Here is a 17,324-nt window from a genome sequence, read left to right as displayed (position 1 = left end):
ATTTTTCCTTTTCCTCTATTGCTGTTTTGCTGTTTGCTTATATCATTGATGATCAGTTTCGTTTGCATGAAACCTCTGGCGTTCCTTGCTGCATTTCTTCCCTTTCGTTTGCTGTTGGGTTAACTTAGATGCTTGGCTTCAGACCCGCAACAAGTAGTTGAAACCTTGGTAACTTGCTGATTTGGCTTGCATAATGAAACCAGAAAATTGCAGCAGGAATTTGCTGGAGTTGCCTTCTCATGCTAAGTCTTTTAGTTTATTTTTGATGTTGAGTTTTGATGATGTTGTTGTTAAGGTCAAGGTGGTGATGTTTGTTTAAGAGTCTAGCTAAGCTGGGATTGGAAAAGTTGCATTAGAATGAACACAAGTTGCAGGAACTTGCGGATGAAAAATGTCGAATCTTTTGCATAAAACTCTCCAACATTTGCATGGTTTTGTTTTTCTATGTTTTGGTTTGTTTGAATGTTAGATTTGTTTGTCATGTTTTGGATGTTTGGTTGAAAGGATTTTGACCCAATTCATGTTGAGATTGATAGTTGCTTGCAAAAAAAATGGAAGTTGCGGTATGTCTTGGCTGCAGAAATGTTTCTGGGTTGCAGAAGTCATTCACGTAGATTGCATGGAGATTGCATGAATTCGTTTTCTAAAATTTCACTTTGGCCCCCAAGTCTCCCCTTATCCTGCTATGGCCCAATCAATTGAATAATTTCATCAAATTGGTCCTTGATAATTTTAATTTGTGCAACTTCATTGTTTGTTTGTTTCAATTAACTACCATGCTTAGTTTAAATTGCACTTAAGTCATGACTTTAGGGACTTTATGACTAAGTGAGCCTTGTTTTGCCTATTTCTTTTAATTTTTCTTAAATAAAGTGGTGCCTTGACCTTTTTATTATTTTGGAGGGTAATTGAATAATTTCACTTCTTTGGGGCGTCAATTCAAGGGAGGTACACTCTTTCCCTCATTTGCACTACATTTGACCCTACGTGCTCCTACGTGTTATGTGGATATGCATGCCTACTTCGCTTTCCTTACCTCCTTGCCTGCATTTACTTGCTTTTACTTTTATTTAAGTTTTATGGGGTATGTGTACACCTCTTGGCTTGTAATAGATAGGGCTCGGAGAGCATCTGGTCCATTTCCCCTTCCCCTTTATGCTTTTATGGGGTATGTGTACACCTCTTGGCTTGTAATAGATAGTGCTCGGAGAGCATCTGGTCCACTTCCCCTTCCCCTTGGTTGCTTGTTTTGTTGCTACATGTTTAATTGCTTTATTAGGCTCTGGCATTTAGTCGAGCATGCTAAGTGCTATGTGCTATGTGTTTACGAGTATTTTGGCATGTCTACTTGTTTTCATAGCCATGAATGAATGGAATGGATGAATGTACGTTTCCGCTAGTCCAACGCTAGTCGGAATTCATAGAATGGGCTAGTCCAACGCTAGACCCTTTGAGATTTCCCCTCATTAGCATATCATTTGCTTGTTCACCACATATCACGCATTTTTCTTAGCTTTATCATTTGGCATGCTCCTCGAGCCCCTTTTCCCTCATTTTAGGATTTTTGCATCTCATGCTAGCTATAGGGTTCATTTTGCATGAGTGTCCCCTTAAATATGGGATATAGACGAGTGTGGCTTTTTCTAAGCCTTAGCACGCTTGTATCCTCTCTATAAAAGGGTAAATTGAGTCACGACTTAGGTCTCCCGTACCCGACTTGATGCACTCCTGTAGGTTCATGCATCTCATCTTATCATTTCACTCTTTCATCTACATTTTTCACTACTTATGATTTTCTCACTTCACATGCTATGTTCACACACCTCTCCTATCACTTATTTGTTTTTCTACCTCACAAATTGCACCCATTTGCACACTACTATCTATGCCATATTTATATTCACTTGCACACGAGCACTTTTTCATTTGCACCCCAACACTTTCACACTCTTTTGATTGCATATATGCATTTTGCCCACTGGCACCTAGAGTATATTTCTACATTCAAGGACATTTTCTTTGCACACTTCCACTACCACTATTGTTGTTATTACTTTTTCACACAAACTCACATTTTTCATGGCATGCATTCATTCACTCATTTTTCACATCATTTAGGTTTAGGTGTGACCTCTCCAAAAGGATCATTATTGGGCTTCACAATTAATGTGATTGGCACCACTCAACCTTTGAAGAGAAATTTCCCCCAATCCCCCTAGGTCTAGGTTTTTGCATTCATATAGACATATCCAATACGCGATACATACCTTGGGTAGAAAAATTAGGAAAAATTGGTTCAAGTCACGCAACTAGCCTTGGCTAGGTCGAAGGGGTGCCTTGGATTTTTATCCTTGCCTTCCCCTTCGTCAAATGTGACCCCCGATCCCTCTTCTGGTTACGTAGACCCGAAAGTTCTCAAAAAGGGTTTATTTACTTTTTTATTTAAAAAAAACAAAAATCATTTTTGGGTGACTTGGTACACCCTAACTCTATACCAAGTGGCGACTCCATTTTTCAAAAAACCCTTTTTGAACTTTATATGGCCAAACCGTCGCTTTATCAAGTCCCATGGCCTTTATTTTCATTTTGCACACGTTCACACCACACATCATCACATTCGAAAAGTGGGGCGCGACAGTTGGCGACTCCTAGGTAATCTAATCATGCATGTATGAGGTTGGGGCTCACTAATACACCTAGATTTTAACAAGGTTTTAAGGCTCCTAAACCTTCAGACCAAAGGCGAAGGGTCATCAATCCCAATGCCTAAGAGTCGGTGGTTCGAGTGATCCCTCGAACATTGCTATGCGCACGTCGTGCCACGGCCACATGTCCAAGTGGATCGATCTAATCCTAATAAGGGAAGAGTGGTATGACAACCACTAAAGGTAAAAAAGAAATGAGGGATATAAAGTAAAGCGTATGCACGTATGAAGTGCCCCTATCGAAGGGAAGGATCGAATACCATCAAACGCGGACGAAAGTTCTAGGGTGACTACCCCCTTTCCAAAATGCAAAAGTGATATACAAACATAAGCAAATAAATAAATAAACTATCCATTCATCACATACGCGGTGCACGAGGTGTGATTACGCGCGTGGTAGATGCAAAAACCCTTAAGGAAAATGCAACCCTAAACATCCAAATGTGATATATATGAAGGTTAAAAAAAAAGAAAAAGTTTAACTAAATCAAATTGCTTGGACTCTCTAAGTCCCCAGTGGAGTCGCCAACTGTCGCGCCCCATTTTTAATAAGAAAAATAAATGATTTAAAAAAAAGTGAATTTTAATTCAATTTTTGTTTGGAAAATGATTTTTGATTTAAAAAGAAAATGAATAAAGAAAAATGGTGAGGGCCTAAAATGGGGTTTAATAGTGCGACGATTTGGGCCCAGATTATAGTTTAAAAAGGGTTTTTGAATAAAAATCGGAGTCGCCACTTGGTATTGAGTTAAGGTGTACCAAGTCACTTAAAATATTTTGAAAAAATAGAAGAACCCTTTTTAAACGACTCCAAGTCTACGTAAATCAAAGAAAAAGGTTCGGGAGTCACATTTGAAGAAAGGGAAGGCAAGGATAAAAATCCGAGGCACCCTTTCGACCTAGCCAAGGCTAGTTGCGTGATTTAGTCAAAGATTTTCTTATTTTAACCTAAAGATTTATCACATTTGGATGTACTATATGAATGCAAACCCTAAATCTAAGAGGGTATCGGGGGGCCAAAATATCTCTTCAAAACTTAATTGGTGCCAATCACATTAATTGTGATGCCCAATAGGGACTCTTTGAAGAGGTTACGAATAATGCAAAAATGTGAGACTCTAAGAAAAGAAAATGAAATTAATAATATACAAATATACATGACCTAAAGGGATGCATCATAATGGGTACGGGGGATTAGTGTTCGTGACTCAATTTTCCCTTTAATAGAGGGAATACGAGCATGCTAAGGCTAGAAAGGCAAACTCGTCCATATCCCATACTTAAGGGGTATTCTCTAATCTAATCAAGCAAATGTACTAATCTATCTCTAATTTTTCCTATATGAAATGTAAATCTAATGTCATGTCTCATGCATAGGATTATATAAAGGAAAATATATAAAAATAGGGGATATGGATATAAGAGGGAATGTGGGATAAGGGATGTGTGTATAAGGGGAATATGGGGAAAAATACATATATATAAAAGGGAGTAAGGGATAAGGGTTATATGTATAAGGGGAACATGCAAAAAATGATAAAAGACCCTAAAAAGTAAAATATGCATGAAATGAAGTGATTTTATCATACAATCATGATGTAACGCTCGAAGGGCTCTTAAGGGTCTAGCGTTGGATTAATCCATATCTATGAATTCTCACTAGCATTGGACTAGTGAGAAAGATTGGAAAAAAGGAGTCACAACTAGCGTTGAACTAGTGTGGAGTCAAGAAAAGGACCCACAATTAGTGTTGGACTGGTATGGTGACGTCACACATTAATTATAACTAACTAATCATGTAAGTCATAAGAAGAGCATGTAAACACATAATATCACATAAACACATAACACATAATCATGATATCTAGATTCAAGACCCTAAGAAAGCGGATAACACACAATACATAAAGCATGCAAAACACACAAGCAATTAAAGCGAATAAAACCCTAACTATTACACTTGGGGCCCTAACTACAATCTAAGGAGGGGAAAGGAATAAAATAAATAAATAAATACTTAACTATTACATATTCTATCTAAATACATGTCTTGAACCCACTAACTATTACAATTTGGCATTTAAATGCCTCTCAAATGACCAAAATTAAAATAAAATGAATATACTAAATTAAAACAACTAAAATGCCTAATAAATAAATAAACGAAATAAAAACATTCAAAAGCATGCAATATCACACATAAGTCACATAGGGACACATAGGATCAAATAAAATCAAAATAAGGGATAGAGTGTACCCCCCTTAAATTGGTGCCCTAACGCAATGAAGTTACTTATTTACCCTCCAAAAACCAAGAAAATGTCAAGGCATCACTTTAATTAACAAATAATCACATGAAATGGAGATAAATACGAAATTGAATCAATCAAAGCATTCAAATAAAGTAAATAACCCCTATTCAACAAATTAAAACAAATAAGGACCCAATTGAAAGAATTTAAAAAGTTTAAGGGGTCAAATCATTATTATTACAAATATTAGTGGGCTAAATTAAATTAATGGATTAAGATGAAACCTACCAACCAAATGATACAATTCGCCAAAAATAAATGAAAACCTATTTGCTATAATTAAACAACAAAATTATTCAAAATTTCATTAAAATGCAAATCAAAACTAAAAACTAAAAATTTTCCATTTTAAAATTCCTAAACAATCTGTCCAGAAATCACGTTAAAACATACCAAAGGAAATTCACATTTAAAGGGACCAAATTTGATTGATTTTTCCAATTTTTGGGTCAAAGTAGCATTACTTGAAAAATTAGGGGTTAAAGTGCAATTCCTGACATTTTTCATGCATTTGGTTCAACGACTTCATCTTCTTCAGCAACAATGCTTTGCAACTAAGCTCTCAAATGCAATCTCCTTCTTATTCAAACTCAAACTAATGTCTTAACTAACAACAACTTGGACCAAAGCAACAAGATCACCAAGCCTTTCTTCATTTTTTGACCATAAACTCTCATGCTTAAATACAAAAATTCCAAGAAAAAGGACATGCAAATCTGGAAACATTTTCGGTGCCTTTTTGGGTTTCATGATATACACTTCCTTTCGCATAAAATCTCTACCAAACATCAAAACTTTAATCTAAGTAACAAAACACAGAATTTTAACATTCAAACAAGCAAAAAAAATTTCAGAATAGGAACATGCAGCTTTCGAAGCTTTCTTCTTTTTCCTGGTTTCCTTTCACTGCAACTTTGCAGCTAATTAGCAGCCCAGGAAGCTTACGATAGTTTTAAACATAGCTTCGAACCCAACATTCATTAGACTCTATAAAACCACCATCTTATTATGGATACACAGCCATTGAAGATCAAACAAAGAAAATCATGCGGGAAATGGCAAGAAAAAGAATGATGCAATTGGCTTCGGATGAAACCAGCGATGGAACCATCAGGAATCAAAACTTCCCAACTACATCACCTAAATCATCTAGCATCAAACCATTTTCAATCCCTGTGGGTAAGCTCAAACCATCACAAGCCAAATTTTTTAGCAACAGAGCTAACAAAAAAAGTAGCTAGCAAACCCATATACGACTGAAGCAAACTCATGCGATAGCTCAATAAAATCTCATAAAAAGTGTTGGAGGGTGTTCACTACCTGCAAGTAGTTGGAGACTGAATCAACGTGAGGAGAATGAGGAACTCGCGCCTGGAGTGTGTTGGAATGTATGCCCTAAAACAATGTATTTGTTTTTATTTTATACATTCCTAAATTATATGTTTTGTATTTTAATAACTTCTTATTTATCTGTTAAATATTAGATATAACTGATAAAGTCCTTAGAATGTTTACTAATGTGATGGTAGTCACAAGAGTTGATGACTATGAGATATCAATCGCATTTATAGTAATATTCTTAAAATTCCCTAGTTATAGTACTAATGAAATAGGACATCTTTAGTACGGTAAAACTAGTACACAGTTAGCCTCTAATTAATGTAATTAGTGGTTGTTCTCATCAACTATGGTATGATGATACCTAGGTTAATGTGTAGATGATTTGGAAAGTACAAATGCATTGGAGTGATCCATTTAGAGATCCCGTTAGGATATCTATCTAGTGCCAATGGTGTATCTCTAGTGAAAAATTGTGTAAGTGATCCTACGACTTGAGATCACCATAGTATCTTGAGTGTGAATCGCTACATTTTGACTCTAATTACTTGTTACTCTTCGTGAGTGCCTTAAAGTGTAGAAGTTGGATGTAGTGTGAAGCATGTAAAGAAAATGGGTGATCGAGATAGGATTTACCACTCTGATAGAAGGAGTTGATATCCGGATGGCCACTAGTGGAAAATTGACCCTAAAGTCGACTATTAGGTAAATTGAAGAATGTCTTCAATTTAACCTAATTCAGGGTAAATTTCGGGAACTAGAAAACTTAATTAGTCATCAGGGAATTGGCACTTATTCCTTATTCCTGACTAATTGGATATCTTTGGTGAAAGGATAATAATTACACGGTAATTTTTCACGGAAAGGTTAGGTCAAATTCCCTTGACTAATTCCGAGTAATTGGGCGGTTGCGATGTGTTGCTAGACACCGCTCGTGATCTATAATTATGGATTAATTATTTATTATAAGTTATGATAAAATAAAGTCATTTATTTTATCTAATTATTAAACCATAATTATTGCCAATTTATTCGGGACCTATTGGGTCACACGCAATAGAGATTTAATCCTGGATTAAAACTATGTAAATTATCGGGGTTTAATTTTAAAAGAAAATTAATCCCAGGCCTATTTGAGCAAATAAGAGTGAGCGGTTATCTCTTATCTGTTAGATAACTAATAGATAGAGTCATATGTGATGAGAAGTCTTATCGTTTGATTTTGAATCAGACTCATCATTCTATCTTATCATCTCTCGCTCTCTCCTTTTATCCCTGATATACAGATACAGGAAGATGACGAACGAGATTTTGTTTTTGGGTCATCGTAACCAAAAAGAAAAGGAGGGTCTGTGAGCGTCACATACAACAGAGAGAGAAAAATACGTTTGAAAAGAGTAAGAAGGCTAGCACCTTTTTCTTTCTCTTATATACATAGTTCGTGAGACGATCCAGGATTACTCTAGCATGGATATCAGTAGAGGCAGGACGACTGGACTGCTCAAGGGCTGACCATCCTCAACAACGTTACAGGGAGTCGCTGCAAGGATTAAGGTAATCCTATAACCCTACTTTTAGTGCTTCATACGTAAAATCTAGGGTGATTCCTGGATAGTTTTAGGGAAAAATTTTTATTTTTCCGCTGCATAGTGTCCCTAAAACCTAACAGAGTGTCGGACACAGAGCAGAAATTTTCGTTCGCCGTTCGTTCGCCGTTCCTCAAGTCTGGTGAAGGCAGCAGGTTGAGGTCTCGATTTGAGGATGTTACAGTGGGTATTTACAAAATTTTATAGCATGAAAGTTCTTCCCTAATTGACATAGTTTACCTAGAAAGCAATATTTTATCACGAAAACTCCTTGATAAATGGGAATCCGGCAAAGAACCTGACGGTTCCACCAACCCTGGCTCACCCTTTTGTCAAGAAATTTCTGCACTTTCCCGTTCGGTCTTTTCCTCAAATTTTCTCTCTTTTCTTTTCCCTCTTTTCCTCCCTTCTTGTTCTTCAACCGCCCCCTACCTCTCTTTTTCTCTCTCTAGGTTATTCTCTCTACCAACCCTCCGAAACCCTTTCTTCTTTTTCTCCTCTAGACCCTCACTACCCGAAGCTTCCTCCTATCCCTTTCCAGATTTGTTCAACCCCTCTGCAGTCGCTCTCCTCCTCACTCTCCTTGCTCTCCCTCGGTTCTTTTCCTTTTCTTCCTTCAGCTCCTAAGCCCAAGCTCTCTCCTTTTCCAGTTTTCTTCTCATGAAACCCTTCCTTTTTTCACTCTTGCCATTCTTCCTCCCTCTGGTTTCTTGCTCCGCAGCCCTCCGAAGCTCTCACTCAGCTCCTCTCTCTCAATTCCTCTTTTCCTTGTTCCATTCGAAAATCCCTTTTCCTTTTTTTTTCTCAGCTTTTTTGTTTTCTTCCTTCTTTCTTGCTCTCGTCTCATTCTCCCTCAAAACTCCCGTAACCTCTCCCCTCTTCTTTCTAGCCGCCACCCCTTATTCTATTGTTGTCCTCTTTCAGCCGTCACTCCCTTATGCTACGAAGCTCTCTCGTTTCTTGCTATTGTTTCTGTTTTTCCCTTTTTCTCCCCAGAATCTTCCCGCCTTTCTGGTTTCTTTCTTGCCTTTTCTCTAGGCTTTCTTGCTCTCTGGTTTCCTCCTATGGTTTCCTCTTTCTCTCAGCCAGAGACTCCCCTTTTTCCTTTCCAGCTGCTGCTCTTATTCTCTCTCTACCTCCTCCGGCTGTGTTTTCCTCAGCTTTTATATGGGAAGCTAGCTCCCGAAAGCCTCATTTGGGTGGCGGAAAAAAAACTCATTTCTTTTGCATTTTTTACGTCCTTAGATCTTCATGATTTCTGGAGTCTTCTTGATAAATCTTGAAGGCGTGATGTGGCCTTGTACTGAGGGCTTAAATGGGAAGAAAGCAAAGCCGAAAAAACGACTGGAAAGTAGACCAAATGGCCGCAGCCAAATTTTTTTTGTTTCTGTACTGAAGCTATCGCACCAAAATTGAAGGAAATGGCGCGCGTGCTTGGAATAGTTTTTTTTTTCAAATTGAATCTAAGAGGATTAAAAACAATTTTTTGTGGAAATTTTCCTTTTTCAGAAATCTAATGCAAAATATCTTAGAAATAAAAATAATGAACCTAATTTATAAAATAATTAAAAACCCTAACTATCATTTAATCAGTAAACATAAAATAAAATAAGAATAATAAACCTAACAAAATGAAGCAAAAAATTGAATTAAATAAGAAATAAAGCTAAAAATAAAATTTTGGTGTCTACACAGTCATTCAAAGGCTTTTTGTAGTTGTCAGAATCAAAGTCGACATTGGGTTCTGGGATTTTCTTATCCTTCCTTGTACAAAACCCAGCATCCATAAATCTAAAAGCAAAAGGAAAGAGTATCCTTTTGTGTTTGCAATTGTTTGGATAGGTGAGAGAGGACTTGTAGACCTAAGGAGCTGGTACTTCAAGATTAAACTTTCAGTCTGCAAGAGGTCGGGAGAATATGCAATACTTAGGATTTACCCTTTCTAACAGACTAAATGCCAACTCAATTTCTCATTTTCCCATTGTTTGATTGATTACAAGCCAAGTATTTCTGTGTACAAGACATGTATCATCATATTCAAGAGTGAAAAAATTCAGATGGGACATAAAAGGCAGAAGATATTTGACAAGCAACCCTTAATTTGAAAAGAGAACATGAAAGATCACCATGGAATAACCCTTTGCATAATAAGTCTGGAAAAAAAAAGTCAAAACCAAACTATTGAGTATTTAGCACTTAGCAGAGAGGACAATTGTGTATAATGGTTCCACAAAATCCTAAACCCTCCATAAATTACCACCTTGAAGCCTTAAATAACATCCCAAAGCTTCCAATCTATAAAAAAGCAGCAGTACAGAGAGGAAAAATGGGTAACCTCACAACGCTAGTCTTATTCTTCTTTTGGTTCAATCATAGAAATGCTTATCACAGAGGCAACAAAATAAAACAAAATTTATTACTTTTCCCAGGACTTGAACACAAATAGAGTTGATGTTAAAAAGGCAAATGGAACAAGAATTAATGCATCATATCCGAGAGATGTTTGGGCAAAACTTATACAAAGGACACTAGAGAAAATTAAAACCTAGACCATATATAAGGTTGGTAACAAATAAACAAGCAATATTTGTAACAGTTATCAGTTATGTCATGGTATCTGTTGTTACTTGTCTGCATATCAAAATTGAAGAAGTATAATATATGAAAAGAACAAACTTTTTTCTTGAATTGAAATAACAAAATATTAGTAGAATCCTATCATTGAAATGTTAAAAAAGTCATCAAATTTTAGTTACCTACCCAGCTTTTTTCAGAAGAATGGTCCAAGAGATGATTAACTATAATTAGGAGCATGCATCTCTATACTACTACTGCTTCAGGATTCCATACACTGTCTAGGGGGTTGAGGTGGAAATGTCGGATGGAGGAAAGAGGAAAGAGGAAGGAAAAGGAAAAATGCACAGACGGAGGCTCAGATTTTCACCAGATTGAGAAGAAATTATCTACGGGATTGGGTGGAAGTGGAGGATGTAGGAGTATACGGTACCACGGCGAACAAGATTTTCGGCCAGTTGAGGACTGAAATCAAGATATGAAATTGGCCAGTTGAGGACCAATAACCAAATGTTTTTTCTTTCTCTTGGGCTATGTTACCCGATCTCGGAATTCACCCCAGGCGCAACTGTATCTACACGAAACGGGCACGAGTATGGAATCCGTACCTGATATGGCCAAAAACTTTTGGATACTTTGACTGTTGTGAGATGTGCAAGATGTGATGTTGATGGTGGGAAAGGAGAGATGGACAGGAAGTCACATGAGATGGAAAGAGGAAGAAGGGTGGCTGTAGAGGGTGAGCCCTCTCACTAGAGACTTATTGTGGATTTGTCACCTCGGCACCGTTTTGGGTTTAAGAGCCTCCGGTGCTTTGGAGGGTCTCCCCAAGATTCGAACCCTGGTCCCTTTGGATAAGGGGTCTTAAGGTTGAATTCTGGTACTACTTAAGCTGGGGTGAGCCCTCCCACTATAGATGTATTGTGGATTTGTCACATCGATACCGTTTTGGGCTTAAGAGCTTCCGGTGTTTTGGAGGGTCTATCCAAGATTCGAACCCTGATATTTTTGGATAAGGGGTCTTAAGGTTGAATCCTGGTACCACCTTAAGACCCCTTATCCAAAGGGACCAGAGTTCGTATCCTGGAAAGGCCCTCCAAGGGACCGGAGGCTCTTAAGCCCAAGACAGTGCTGGGATTACAAATCCATAATAAGTCTCTAGCGGAAAGGTTCACCCTCTACAGTAATCATTTATCTTAGAAAATAATTTACACGGGGAATATGTTTTACTTCACTTGGTGGGAATAACTTCCCCTCTTGATTTACTGAAGTTATTTTCCTTCATTAAAACGAGCGGCTCCTGCATTTTACAATAGAGCTCGCTACTCCCACATTCTAACATAAACAAACAGAGACTTCGCGGCTAAAGATACAGAGAGTGAGCGACGGAGATTGGAGAGACTGAGAAATCACCAACAATATGATCATTTCTGACGGCAACCAGCTCCAACTCTAGCGAGGTGCCATGGGTGAGATTCTTATTTAGGGCTTTATCCTGAATATCTTTTATTTTTTTCGAAAAAATTCTGATAAAATTGGTTGCTCCAGTCTAGGATTCTATCGATTTTTTTTAAAAATTTCGTTGCTATAATTCTTGAGAATTGTGGCACTAGTTTCACAGAGGAATTTGGTTTTTTTTTTTTCTAAAAAATGCTTCTTTTGTTTTTAGTTTTCTTTTTTTATAACTATACGAAGCTCTAGGAATTCTGGTAATATTCATTGCTCCGCTCCCCTTTTCTGACAGTTCTTATTGAGGTAAGGGTTTGAGCTTGCACGATTGTTTTTGTATCAATTGATTGATAGTTTAAGAAACTGCAGTAGTTTTTCTGTAAAATATCATTCCGTTGGTGTCCTTAGAGTTTGATTTTGCCTTTCTGTTGAGAAATTTGTTGTTAAATGTATATGGTTGTTATTGATATCTCTGAGCGATATGAATAATGAATGTTGGATTTCTTGTCTAGAGAATTTAAATTTTAGGATTTACGTTTTGGGATTGGAGTAAAGGGGAAGCTGTTAAGACGTTTGCAAGTTGCTTGGAAATGTTGTTTGCTTGAACTGAACAGTATACTTGACTCTATTTTGTTTTTTCACACAGATCTAGATCTTCACTTCTCACTTTTGAGAGTCTAGGCTATTACTCATGCTTGAATCTTTTAGTATGACTGCTCGAAGTTGCTAAGGATAAGATGTTTTCCATATTGGTAGTTTTACAATTAATTGGAGGGCCACCTTGCAACCTATTGTTTTGTTCTGTGGTATCCAATATTTAGATATAATTTGAGCTTGTGATTCTTTCCTTTATTGTAGGAATACTTGTTCAATTTGCTGACTGGAGTAATTCAATGTTGAGTTTGGTAATTGAAGCTTTACACTTGTTATAGTCTTTGCAACCTAGTATGAATGCTTTTCCCTCTTCTATTGTTTGCAAGTATATAGTGTATGATTTTAACTAACCAAAGTTGGCCTACATTGCGAGACAAAACTGCCTTGAGCACTCTTGTACGGAGCCAAGAAAAGCTGAAAATTTTTCATTATTCTGTGCGGAAGTTTCTTTTTATTGGTTAAATAGTTTTGTGATGGATAATTTAAGTTGCATAATGGTCTAGCTAGGTCTTCAATGGCAAGCTTTCCCAACCATTTCAATGGAGTTGTCTCGGAACATGCATAGTAGTTATTCATTGATCATAATGATTGGTTACTTCAAGAGTTTGATTCAATTAATTCTTTGCCTGCCTTTAGTGCTTGTCGTGCTGACTGAAAAATTCCCTTGTGTGAGTAAATGGTAAGGAAAAGCAATATATCTGCCATTGTTTTGTTACTTCTCCAAATTATTAAGAAATAAAGGACTCTTATTGTCTATTTTTTGACTGGTAATTGACATGCCAAATTTCAATTACCAGGACTCAATTGCGAATGATCTATAGGTTTTCTTGAAAAAGAGACACCAGTGTTGGGTGAAATAGTTTAGCTGCACTTCAAACATAATGAATGAAATAGTTGAGCTGCATGCTAGATCAATCTCTTTGGAGCTTCTGCTTTTCTAGTTTACTTTTCTTGGTTTTTCCCTCTTGAACTGCATGTGTTTATGCATACTTTTAGTTGCAACTTTTTTCTGTGCAATTGCCTTTTCATATTTGAATTCAATTAGCTTTTTCTAATTTTTTTTTGTTAGGGTTGGCTTACTTTTGAATTTAATTACATGTTCATCTTTAGCCATCAATACCTAATTCAGCCTAAGGGTACTTGTACTTTTTGGTTTATCCTTCCACAACTTCCTGGCTATGTAAATTTAAGGGGAATGAGAAACAAAGGAAGGACCAAAAGGTTATGTTTCCCTTTATTTATTATCATTTGCAGGTTTCTTCCACCAGTATTTTCTTGTGTGACTTGATACGACTCTCCGTAGTCATGATTGCATTTTTTCTAAAGATTCTTAAACATTTAGGTTTCAACTTTTTTGAATGATCCATAATTTGTTGTCTTAGTCATGTAGAAGAATCGAAGGCATAAACAGGTTGCCCTTTTGTTTTTTTCTCCTTTGCTTGTGCTTCTTGATGGCTGAACAAGGGAATCTGCAATGGCAGTATTGGCTTTTCTTCTTTCTTTGTTGTTCCCTCTTGGTGTGTTTGTGAGTTTTAGTTTGGTCTGAACTCTTTAAGATATTTAAGTTTTTAGGTGGTACTAGTTGATTTAGATAGTGAAATATCTCATTTCTTAACTGGATCCATTGAATGCCATTAGCTTGTTGCTTCGGATAGTAAAATCTTATGGGAACAAATCCTGAATTTGTTGAATAAGTGTCTTGCAGTACTATGTAGAACAATCGAAGTCATGACATCTCCATCAAGATGTAGGACTGACTTCATGAATCAGCAAGCGAGGTTCTTTAGTATCTTAAAATATTCATTCAGTTGCGCATGTACTCTTCTGGGATTATGGAGAAGAAAGAAGAGAAAGGAGAGAGTGTGTGTGAGGAAAGGTATACAACAGAAAGGAATGAAATGCTCATCATTTTGAGTCAAATCAAAGAGTTTGTTTTCTTTTCTAATCATCTAGATACCTCTGTTTTCCTTTCTTTATGGCCACTGTGTGTTAGTGGTTCAATTTTTGTGCATCTTGCATATGTATTACTTATTTATTTTAAATTGTGAAATGAAACAATCAAGTGAAGATTAAGTTTGTGTGCTAATATTATGTTACTCTGATACATTTTTTTCCCCTTGTTTTAGTTTTGTAGAGACGTGCATAAATAGTGGATTATCCTAAAAGTGACTGCAATGGAATTTTGCCCGACTTGTGGGATGTTATTGCAGTATGAATTGCCGCATATGGACCGCCCCGCCAGATTCTTTTGTCCAACATGCCCGTATGTATGTCACATGGATAGTAAGGTAAGTCATTATAAATCCTTGTTGAGGGCTTATTTACTGGCTATTCACTATGTCCATTGTGTCATTGCTGAGTTATCAACGCACGTGGCAGGTTAAAATAAAAAGAAAGCATCGGTTAGTTAAGAAAGAACTAGATCCTATCATTTCCAAAGACGACGAGCTTGAACATTTACCAGAAACTGAAGGTTTGTTATTTGCTGTACTCTTGTATACATCTTCTGTTTGATTGACTGGTGCATGCTTGAATTAAGAAGTTTCATAGAGCTTCAAGCATTGTTTTGGATCTATTGCATGCTTCTTAAGTAATTTCCTGCATAACCAATATCAAGTTCTCTCTAGTTTGCATTTCTGCTTTCTCACTGCCCTCCATGGGCAGGTACGGGTTTAATTAGAAATCTTCTTGATAAAGTTACTTTTTGATAGTATGTTTAGATCCAGAATCATGTCTAAGTGCTATCATGTTACCTGAATGCTTTATTAGGTTGGTGTAGATTTAATCTGGGCAAAGCAAGCTTGAGCTATCTGGTTGACGTGTAGAAACTGCTAAAACTTCCAACTGGAATAACACATGTAACTTGGTACTGATTCTTTATTTCTTTTCCTCCAGCTCCTTGTCCTAATTGTGGTCATCTTAAGGCAGCCTTTGGTCAACAGCAGACCAGATCTGCTGATGAGCCGATGACAACATATTACACATGCAAGAAATGTAGACACAATTGGAAAGAAGACTAACATTGCCATTCAAGCAAAATCTTTTGGCTTACTGGTGGTTTGCCGTGAGGTTACACTTTTTAGGGGAGCATTGCTCGTTCACTGGGTTGTATTACTATCAATTCAACATTAAGCATCTTGGTGTTTTTGCAGAGGCTCCGTGCCTATGACTGTTTGTTGTGCTACCTGGAATCATCTATACTTGCCTCTTCTTTTCTCCTAATTCTGTTAAGCTAACTGAAAACCAAGGGCTAACCCTCTTTAATTAGTCATAATTTTCACCATCCTGATAGACGTGCTCAGGTGTCTGTTGAAAGTTTCTGCTTTGCTATTTCTTTTTTGTTGACCATTACCTTGAGACTTAGACTAAGGGTCTTCCTCAGCCGGATCTAGTCTCTCTGCAGTTGGCAGGAAAACTGGGCCATCAGGTGGATGGCTGGAGATTGAGTCGGGCCTGGTCTTCCTCCGCTGATGCTAATTATAAAAAGAGTTCTCTTAAAAGAATGGTCTTCCTCAACTTATGCCAAGTACATTGTCTGAGTTGTTCAAAAATAAATGAGCAAATGAAAGTCATTTTGCCATGCCTGGCATTATTACTTTGCCAGAGCAGAGCAATTTTGCTCTAAAATCTTGAAATGCCCTTCACTGGGCAAACTCAAAACTCCGACTAAACTAAAGATGCAGCTTCCTCTCTCTCCTTATGCACCGAATACGTTTATGAGTTATAAATGAGTAATTGAATATATCCATACATAGGTGTACATGAGTTGATTTATTTTAACTTATTTATTAAATTGGCATAAATAGGTTGACTCAATCATACTTATTACTCAATTATGATTTGTTCAAATCATCCATTTTAAGACCTCTAGTCAAACCTTTAGCGGGACTGATGAACTGAAGTTAACACTTCACATTTTCATAGTGGAGCAAACCACGGTCCATTTGTTTGGGGGAAATTATGAAAGAAAATGGAACTTGAGGATCCTGCAGTTAATTAATATCATAAAAGCTTGATCTTCACTTTTTCAATGTGCAAAGAGTAAATGGCAAATATGGTCACTAAACTATTTAAAATGATACAGTTTGAACATTGAACATTTTTTTTTTTTTTTTTGTCAAAATGGTCGCTCAACTTCTTAAAATGGGCCTTTTGAGTCATTTACTGCTAAATCAATTAGAAATGACTTGCAATTTAAGACTTTTTTGCCCCTAAAAACCTACAATAGCATGCTAATGTACTTTTTCTCAGTTGGTCTACTAGCTAAATTAGACAATATGATCCAAAATACCCATTTTAAAGAGTTAAAGAAACCTTTTTGGTCAAAAAAAGTTCAATGATCAAACCATCCTATTTTAAATGGTTTAGTGACCATTTTTGTTATTTATTCTAATGTCAATTGTAACAGAGACAGATAGCAAAACAGTCACGAGGAAGAAGAGGAAAAGAAGAGAATAAAAGCAAAAGATATTCAACAAATTGGTGAAAGCAGATTGGGGTTAAGGATATGTTTTACAATTCTGCTAATACTCAACTTCTGGACTCACGTGTGAGTTGAATATATATATATATATATATATATATATCACTTCCTTTTACCTTTTAACTATGTGATTAATTACAGAGAAAATCTCTTATTTTTTCATTGAATTTACAGCTACACCTCTACATGAAGTTATAATAAAATGAAGAGCATAGGCATTTTA

The 17,324-nt window shown here is 36.7% G+C and overlaps 1 protein-coding gene across 2 annotated transcripts; it reads left to right on the top strand.

The window, feature by feature from the left end:
* Positions 1-11,828: 11,828 nt before the first annotated feature.
* On the top strand, positions 11,829-15,933 carry LOC113775397 (DNA-directed RNA polymerase III subunit RPC10-like). 2 transcript variants are annotated; one of them, XM_027320251.1, is made up of 5 exons: positions 11,829-11,984; positions 12,823-12,869; positions 14,745-14,906; positions 14,998-15,091; positions 15,514-15,933. In XM_027320251.1, exons 3-5 carry the CDS (start codon positions 14,793-14,795, stop codon positions 15,636-15,638), a joined length of 333 nt encoding a protein of 110 aa, XP_027176052.1. In that variant the 5' UTR covers positions 11,829-11,984; positions 12,823-12,869; positions 14,745-14,792; the 3' UTR covers positions 15,639-15,933. The 2 variants fall into 2 exon arrangements, with proteins under 2 accessions (XP_027176052.1, XP_027176051.1); XM_027320250.1 differs by lacking the exon at positions 12,823-12,869.
* Positions 15,934-17,324: the final 1,391 nt, after the last annotated feature.

The sequence above is a fragment of the Coffea eugenioides genome, chromosome 6 (genome assembly GCF_003713205.1).
Source record: "Coffea eugenioides isolate CCC68of chromosome 6, Ceug_1.0, whole genome shotgun sequence".
Lineage (NCBI taxonomy): Eukaryota > Viridiplantae > Streptophyta > Magnoliopsida > Gentianales > Rubiaceae > Coffea > Coffea eugenioides.
This window is presented reverse-complemented; position numbering and strand designations above follow the sequence as displayed.